At 59.0% G+C, this 7,922-nt stretch overlaps 2 protein-coding genes across 2 annotated transcripts; both read right to left on the bottom strand.

Annotated features, from left to right (window-relative positions):
• Window positions 1-111: 111 nt before the first annotated feature.
• CUNH11orf94 (chromosome unknown C11orf94 homolog) lies at window positions 112-762 on the bottom strand. Its single transcript, XM_042790569.1, has 3 exons — window positions 671-762; window positions 376-443; window positions 112-248 (listed from the first exon to the last, which is right to left on the bottom strand). The coding sequence occupies exons 1-3, from the start codon at window positions 736-738 to the stop codon at window positions 112-114; spliced, it is 273 nt and encodes a 90-aa protein (XP_042646503.1). The 5' UTR covers window positions 739-762.
• Window positions 763-1,754: 992 nt separating this feature from the next.
• On the bottom strand, window positions 1,755-7,904 carry PEX16 (peroxisomal biogenesis factor 16). The gene is made up of 11 exons (XM_042791187.1): window positions 7,722-7,904; window positions 7,529-7,564; window positions 7,305-7,381; window positions 5,987-6,120; window positions 5,635-5,741; window positions 5,079-5,159; window positions 4,468-4,620; window positions 4,053-4,125; window positions 3,656-3,775; window positions 3,382-3,446; window positions 1,755-2,268 (listed from the first exon to the last, which is right to left on the bottom strand). Exons 1-11 carry the CDS (start codon window positions 7,879-7,881, stop codon window positions 2,210-2,212), a joined length of 1,065 nt encoding a protein of 354 aa, XP_042647121.1. The 5' UTR covers window positions 7,882-7,904; the 3' UTR covers window positions 1,755-2,209.
• Between the last annotated feature and the right edge of the window lie 18 nt (window positions 7,905-7,922).

Genomic DNA, 7,922 nt, shown 5'->3' with positions numbered 1-7,922 from the left:
GATCATTGTAGAAACTTCTTACCGCTCCGCACACCCCCCCACCCCCACACACACCCCACCTACAGCTGTCCCCCAGCAGCGGGCAGGCAGGGCTGCGGGGGGGATGCTGGCTCAGAGCCGGGTATCGTAGTAGTACTCCAGCAAGTCAAGCTCGTCACGTTTGCTTTTGCCAGCTCTGCGCAGCCACGCTGGCCGCTCCCGGGCCAGCCGGGGCCTGAAGCGGGGCTGCTTGGGTTTGATGCCGTAATCTGTTGGGAGGGGAGGTAGAGCGGAGAGGCTGGGCTCAGCCCTGGGCTGCTCACAGGGCTGGAGGGGTGAGTGCATGGAAAGGGGGTTCGGGGTGGAGAGGGGGGTTGGCGAGGAGGGGTGCTGTACCATCCACCAGGCCAAAGTGTTGCTGTGGAAGCTCCAAGGGTGCGGAGAAGTCCTCGGGGACTGAGTAGCTGAGCCTGCAGAGGAAAACCAGGGGCAGGAGTGAGCCAAGACCCGCTGGCGCTCACCTGTGCTGGCACAAGAGCTCCCACGCGCCGCTTGCTCGTCTTCACCCAGCCCGGCCAGCTCTGGAGGGCCCACGCCAGGGCCAGGAGCCCCCGGGGTACCTCTGCAAGTACTGGGGCAGGGAAGAGGAGGAGGAAGAGGAGGAGGAGGAGGAGGAGGGAAGGGTCATCACCTCTCAGGCAAGGGCCGCGGGAGGACAGCTCCCAGCAGCAGGGCGAGCAGCAGCAGCGCGCAAGGCATGGCGCAGCCTGACGGTAGCCCCACGGCGAGGTCACAGAGGAGCCACGGGGGTAGCCCTGGGAAACCAGCCGGGTCGGGCGGGGGGGGGGGGGGGGGCAGACCCCCACCCGGGTGCTGCTACCTACCCTCTCCTGCTCCGTAAGCTGCTGGGCCTGCCCTTCCCTGGCCCTCGCCACCAGCCACCCTTTGCCTCCCTCTCAACGCCTCCAAAAGAGACTCCCCTTCATCTCAGTTCCTCCCCGTGCCCAGGAGTGAACCCCCTCCAACACTTTTCACTCTTCTTCATCTTCCTCTGCTGAAAGCTCAAATGAAGGGAACGCCGTCCCTCGCTCACAGCTTTTCCGACGTTCCAGGGCTTTGCTGCCCCAGTCCCCAGCAGCGGTGGCCCCTTTCAGGAGCCCGTGTGAGGATACGTGCCCTAGTTCAGGCGCTGAGGTGTGAAGGCTCTGACCTCCCGAGCTCTGCCCAGGGCTGGCGGCTGCCTGGGGGGCAAGCCAGTGCCACCAGCTGGCTACCCCTTCGTCCTGGCTAAGGGAGCCTCCACAGCCGCTCTCTGAGCAGGATCGATGCCTCAACTCGCCCCCCATTAGCAGAGCAGATACAAGAAGTTGGCCACGGCTGTCCCTGCCTCTCCCGGGCCCTCGCTGAAACATGGCACAGCAGTATTTGCTGAGTTAATCTCTCCATTTCTCCTCTTCTCTGCCTCTGGCCAAACCAACCCCCCCTCACCCAAGCACTGGCTGCCAGCCATTCTGCAAACCCTTTTCGCACAGGTTAGGTGCCAGGAAAGCAGCCTGCAAACTGTAGCTCTCCTTCCTCACCCAGGGGAATCCCAGGAAACTGGGGACTGAACCAGGCACCCGGAGTCAGAAAGGCTACAGCCAGCAGCCGAGCAACCTGCGGAGCCCTGCCTGACACAGGCCAGAGCAAAAGGCTTCTAACTGCAAAAACGGCTCTTTCTGAAAGAGAGCAGATAGGAAGGGATTCCATGCAAGGGAGGAGAGAGGTCCTTCAGCTCAGTTCTTTCCATTCAGTTTATTTGACAGACAAGCCTGCTGCAAGCAGATTGGCCAGGCATGGCCAACCCAAGCAGGCTGCAGGTCAACCTCAGCGCCATGAGGTGGGAGACAATGGTCTCCAAAAAACCGCTACGCTGCCTGGCTTTATCAGAGTGCAGCTGTACAAAAGGAGAAAAGTCAAGTGCTTAAAAAAAGAGGTTGTCCCATCACCATCACTGCAGCCACAGAATGGTCCACAAAAAGAGACGGCCAGGGTCTCTCCACACATGTAGAGTCCATCATTCACAGCTGGATCTGTTAAAAAAATTACATATAACCCCCACCCCACCCTGCAGAACGGGAGCTTCTCATTGATGGTTTAACTGAAAATTAGACATTATCAACATTCCTCCCCCAGCCTGCTTAGAACTGTCCAGCCATGATCTGAGCAGAGAATAATCCTCATCTTCTCATCAGCCCCAGTTATAGAAATAGATTTTCTGCCAAGCAGGCAAGTAATCCATCAGCGGCCCTGAAACAAGAGAACAGAGGGATCACACATGTAGAAAAGCAAGAATTTGAAGCTGTATGTATACGGGGTAAGTCCCCCCCTTCTTGTTACGATACCCAGCAAATCTCCAGCGATACAACTCAGAGGAACCCAAAAACAGAACAGCTACTTTTGAAAAGATGGGAGACAACTTTGGGATGTGGTGCCCGAGATCAGAGCAGGACCGAGCAGGGTGTGAAACCCAGCCAGCACCGCCATGGCGCGGGACACCGCTCCCTCCGAGCTGACAGGTCCGAGCCCCGCTGGGAAGGGGGGGTCTGCAACGTGCGAGGGGAAAAGCCCCGTGCAACGAGTTGGGAGGACACTGCTGTGGCACGGGGAAGAGGGAAGACAACTCAGCAGTAACAAGCAGGTGCAGACACAGAAGCAACCGCTGCGGAGTGAAAATGCTTATGTAGTACATGACTTAATGCCGGCTCCAGCGCCTCTCTGAAATCACTAACTGGAGGAAGCGGCTCCCGAGCTAGCCAGCTTTGTGACCTCCCCAAAGAAAGGACAATCCCGCGATGCCAGGCTGATCTGGTGCCACATCACACTGCCATGAATCACTCCATGAAAGGGCTTCACATCAGCAGGGAAGAGGGGGGGAGGTGGCCCATAATAAAGGGATCCTCTGGTGAAGGACTAGAAGACAGACCTGGCTCAGGCCTTTGATTTACCATTGGTTCCTACCTGGGTCAACACCTCTAGGCACCCGTTTACCCCTCGTGTCTGCACTGCAGACTGGAGATCAAGGAAAAAGAGTTCAGAAACAGGGCTGCAGAGCTCTGGTGCATCAGCTGAGGTGCAGAAAAGGAGCCCAGGAGAACAGGCCTAGGTGGCAAAAACCAAGCTCTGCAGCCTGGGAGGGCACACAGAGTTTTACCACTGTGGTTGAGCCTGGAAGCAATTCATCCTTTCCTATTCCAGTTTAAAACAACGCAAATATCAACACGGTGTGCACTGGTGCTAACCATTCTAAGGACTTCCCCATTCCTTTCTCAGGTTGGAAACCAATTGATGAGTGTTCTGCCCAGCTCCTCTGACTTTTCTCCACCCACCAGAAAGGTGGATGCAGCAGTGGGGCCCACTTACGTGTGACAAAGCCAACTCCGGGCACGTAATCAGCCAACAAGCGCAGAAGAAGGAGGATTCTGCCCCTAAAAAGGGAGAGAGTGTGAACAAGTCCAGCCGGACACCTCTTGCCCCAGCTGCTGAACGCATGAACAGCCACGACAGCTGTTGTGCAAGGGCTCAGATTAACCTGGTCACAGGCACCCAGACCTTCTCAGACCTAGTCACCTAGTCCCCTGACACTACTTCTGATAAAAGGGAAATTTTCAGCAAAAGCCCAGCAGGGGCCCCTTACTCTGAATATCGGTCATAGAAAGGAGATCTCAGCAGGTAGTACAGCAGGAAGAGGGTTCGTCGCCTCAGCTCCGCTCGCTCTCGCCTGTTCAGGTCCTTCAGATCACTCAGCAAGCTCAGACTGGAAGGAGAAGGGCAGAGAGCTAACTCATAGCAACAGCAGCCAGCGGGGAAAAGTAGGTTTCTAAATGCCCTCTGTTCTCAGCTCCACGGAGAGCGGGCTCCACCAGCTCAGAACAGAGAGCACTACGTGTTGCAGAAGATACCTAAATGTGTCAGTCTCCCAGCCGTGCTTATTTCTCTCAGTAGGGCCTGCCCAGGATTGGGGAGCAGGGGGAAGCGTGATGCTCAGCCACCACCAATCTCAAGCACCCGCAAAGACTCTTCCACAGACTAACCTCGAGATGTCCAGGACTGCTGAGAGGAGCCAGGGTTTCCATGATCTCTGGCCCCACACTCCCAAACTCAGTACTAGGAACACACAGTCAAGGAATGGAAAGAACCAGAGATGGCTGACAAGAGGCACGCAGACAAGCGAGTACAAACAAAGCTCTGCTGAGTGCAGAACACCCTGCAAGGCAGTGCTGAGGGGGGGAGGGTTGGTCCAGGGAAGGGGCTGGAGGACTTGCACCCACAACTCCAGCAGCTAAGGCTAGCTGTCAAGTTGTAAGAGAAAGGAGAAGCCCCGAGGCCACTGCTCAAGCGAAGGAGCAAGCGGGGAGAGATAAGCCTGGCGTGGCACTGCCCTGCACCAGGGCCGAGCCCGCAGCACCGGGGTACGGCATGAGCCCGCAGGCAGCCAGGGCAGGATACGGTGGAGCAGAGGGCGGGTAACGTAGAGGGATTCTGCGATGGTTTCTTGGAGACCCAGAGGGGTGGGAGGCTGGTTCATCTCCTCCGCTCTCCGGCTCTGCGACTCCTCCCTCTGCTGGGGGGATCCCCAGTGCCGGGACTGCAGGGACGGGGCTGAAACGAGCAGATCGGGTCACTAACACAAATAAAACCTTTGTACCGCGCTTCCCCACACCCCCAGCACCCCGCTTTCTGTGCCGTGAAGGTGTGAAACGGGAAAGCTCAACGGGCTGCACGCACAGCAACGGCTGTGGCTGGCCTCGGATTGCCTCCAGAGGGGACAGAGCAGGGAGAGGTACCCGGAAGGTACCCCCCCTTCTGAAAGCATAACCACACTGAAGGGTAGACTGTGTTGCACAGCTCACTTGGGAAAATACAATTTAAGTGCTAGCCTTGTAGCACGTGCCTGAATCCCCATTGCTTTGACATCCTCCCACCCACAGGGCCCAGTGACTGGCAGGATACGCCCCAACACAAGGTTCTGCTCTTTACTGCCCACACCCAGGTCATACATAGAGGGCACAGAGCAGAAACAGCTCAGGCAAGGACAGAAAACAGGCTCAGCTGCTTACTGCTCTGGAGAGAGCGCACAACACGGCTGGAACGCTTGCCAACATAGGTCTGATCCTTCCCTGAGGAGCTGTCTTCCATGTCTGCAGGAGAAAACAGCCACAAGGGTCAGGCTCCAAAGGAACACGTCCCACCCCAGAGCTGGCAGTGCCCCTTCCCTACACTGCCATCAAGAAGACCAGACTCAAAGTCTGATCTAGCGCAAACCAGACCATGCTGAAGGGGCTAACGCTACGCAGAGGGCGAAAAGGTCCATCTGCCTGACACTGCCCAGGCCTAGGACCTTCTTTCTTCACCGTCATGGTGACATGCAGCTTGAGTTCAGCCAGGCTTGGACTCCTCCACCCCCCTCCTTCCAGACTGTGGGGACAATCCTGCCACCAAGCTAACTCCTGCTCTGCAGAAGGTGGAGAGATCAGTGCAGCTCAGCTTTGTGTACTGAAGCCTTACAGCTCCCTGTGCCACCCAAACTGCTGCCCCAAGGAGCATTTCCTAGCAAGGCAAGACCTGTGGCCCAGTGAGGCTCCAAGTTAATGACGACAGCAGCGGGGGGCTCACCTTGGGGGTGGAGAGGCTGCTGCTGCTCCCTGTTCAGCGGCACAATGGGAGGAGATGTCTGGATGCCGGCTTTGTACCACAGCAGGAGCAGGAGGCGAAGGATGGCTCTGTGAGCAGACACAGGGAAGCCTTCAACACCAGGCTATGGGAGCTGGGCTCCGGTTGCACCAGAAAGGCCACTTCCACAGAAGAGGGAAACACTCAGGTCTGCTCAGGGCTCCAAATTCCACCAGCCTCAGGGACCGGCAGCTCAGTCCTGCTTGGGCTTTTTCCCAAGCTACTGCCAGGCCTCACCCCCCCGATCCCCTTTCTAAGCCCATGCTGCCCCTTTCCCTCCACCCACAGCACTTACTTGGCCAGCTGGATGAGGACAATGATGGTCCAGCGGCCCATCTCCCCCCACACCCTGGCTGTCCCCATCTCTGCAAAGACCTCCACACATTCTAGCACGCTCAGCCAGGTCAGCAGCTTCTGCTGGGGCAGCGACTGCAAAACACAGAGGAGAGGAGGGGGACAGAATGCAGGTTCTGCTTGGGAGTTAAACAGGGGAGAAGCACAGCCCAGGCTGGCAGGACCCTTGGAAATAAACACTCGGGAGTCACAGCCCCAGAAACAAAATGTGGTGCCTCCACTGCAGCGAGAATCTAGGCACAGGCAGAGCGACAGAGCGACCGAGACATCGCAGTATCACGCAGAGCTGCCACCCCAGAAACAGAGGGAGAACACCACAGCTGTATCTTGGCTTGCCTTCTCCCTGGCTGCCACAGCAGGACAGTCTCAGGGGTCATGGCACTGAACTCCACAGCAAAACTCTCTCCTATCCCTTGTCCCAGAGTTGGGACACACGATGAGCCACTGCCCTGGTTAGAGCTGACGAGGGAGTACGCTTGGAGTAGAGGGAAGGGGACCTGGACTCACAGCGGAGCGAATGCCTGCTGAAGGCAGCACCAGTCCGGGATTCCAGGCAGGAACCCCAAGACAGTGGGTGCTCTTCCAGCCTGGGTCCCTGTTCCCCACATGGAAGCTCGCTGGTGCTGCCGACCATGGGATTTAACCCGTTGAAAAACATCAATAAAGACAATTCAGCTGAAATTCACCTCGGCCTTTAACAGCCAGCGAAGCAAGTCTTCCAGGCCTGGCTCTCCAGCCTACACCCAAACCCACACAGCGGGCAGGCTTGCAACAGAAGAGGGCCTGTCTGGAGAAAACCGCCCTCCTCCTCATTCCCCAAAGGGTCTAACGAGCGCTGGGAGCCAGCCTGGGGCTGCAAAGAGACTCAGAAGCAAGGTGCTAAGGCTTGTTTCACTCCGTAATGTACGCAAAGAGTCCGAGGGGTGGGATCAGAGCTCTGGCAGAGCCATTGCTCTGGAAACAGCAGCGGTTATTTGGCATCCCCCTTTGCCGAGCTCAACTTCTGAGCTTCTCAAAAACACCAGCGGAGCTCCAGCTGCAAGCCAGGGCCTGATCTCTGAGGCCCGGGGAGCGCTCTGCTCGCCCCTCCAAGCCAGGAGCTACAGGGCAGGGCTGCTCTTTACCTGCGCTCAGAGGTCGCCGCCGGCCTCTACGCACCTGAAGCCAAGTGTCTGTTAAGTTTCCACAGACGCTCCCTGAAAGGTTCCAGGAGGAAAGGAGCGTGTGTCCCAGACCCTCCCTCCCCGCTCCAACCTTACCACGGGCAGGCTCCGCTGCAGCTCCTTGCGCAGAATCCAGTCGTTCAACAGCACCAGGAGGTTGGAGGCCGAGTACACTGGAAGAGCGCGCCGCGGTTACGGAAAACAAACCGGGGCTGCCGCCTCCTCCCCCCCGGGGAGCTGGGGGGCGAGGGCAGAAGGGCAGCGGGGCGAGCAAATTCCTCCCCACCCCCCCGCGGAACGGCCCCGCACCCCCCACCTACCCAGCTCCGACAGCGCGTGGGAGTCCGAGAAGCGACCTGCGAAGGGAGGAGAGCGGCTACCAGCCCGCGGGGCGAAGGGTGAGGCCCCACCGGGCCCCCCTACACCCCGCCCCGGGGTTGGGGGGGGGGGGGGGGGGGGGCGGCCGGTACCGGAGTGGGGCGCAGGCCCCGGCCTGTCCCCCCCCTCCCGCACCTGGCAGCAGGTAGGACAGCCCCCGCACGGTGCCCTCCAGCTGGGCGGTGGCGGCCGGGTGCCGCCTCACGTACTCCTGGTAGCGCTGGCACAGCAGCCGCAGCCGTGCCGCGGGGCCTCCGCCACAGCCCGGCACCGGAGCTGCTGCCGCCGCCGCCATGGCTGCCGCCACTGCGCATGCGCGCCCCGCCCCGGCCCCGG

This window comes from Tyto alba, unplaced genomic scaffold, assembly GCF_018691265.1.
Source record: "Tyto alba isolate M040663 unplaced genomic scaffold, T.alba_DEE_v4.0 Super-Scaffold_18, whole genome shotgun sequence".
Lineage (NCBI taxonomy): Eukaryota > Metazoa > Chordata > Aves > Strigiformes > Tytonidae > Tyto > Tyto alba.
This window is presented reverse-complemented; position numbering and strand designations above follow the sequence as displayed.

Excerpts from the sequence above, each read along its gene's own strand:
- CUNH11orf94 (XM_042790569.1), bottom strand. The coding sequence starts at position 738 with ATGCCTTGCGCGCTGCTGCTGCTCGCCCTGCTGCTGGGAGCTGTCCTC. Across the intron at positions 444-670 it reads CCGCGGCCCTTGCCTGAGAG|CTACTCAGTCCCCGAGGACT; the intron begins GTGATGACCCTT and ends CTGCAGGCTCAG. Across the intron at positions 249-375 it reads ACACTTTGGCCTGGTGGATG|ATTACGGCATCAAACCCAAG; the intron begins GTACAGCACCCC and ends CCCTCCCAACAG.
- PEX16 (XM_042791187.1), bottom strand. The coding sequence starts at position 7,881 with ATGGCGGCGGCGGCAGCAGCTCCGGTGCCGGGCTGTGGCGGAGGCCCC. Across the intron at positions 7,565-7,721 it reads GCTGTCCTACCTGCTGCCAG|GTCGCTTCTCGGACTCCCAC; the intron begins GTGCGGGAGGGG and ends CTCCCTTCGCAG. Across the intron at positions 3,447-3,655 it reads TTCTATGACCGATATTCAGA|GGGCAGAATCCTCCTTCTTC; the intron begins GTAAGGGGCCCC and ends CTCCCTTTTTAG.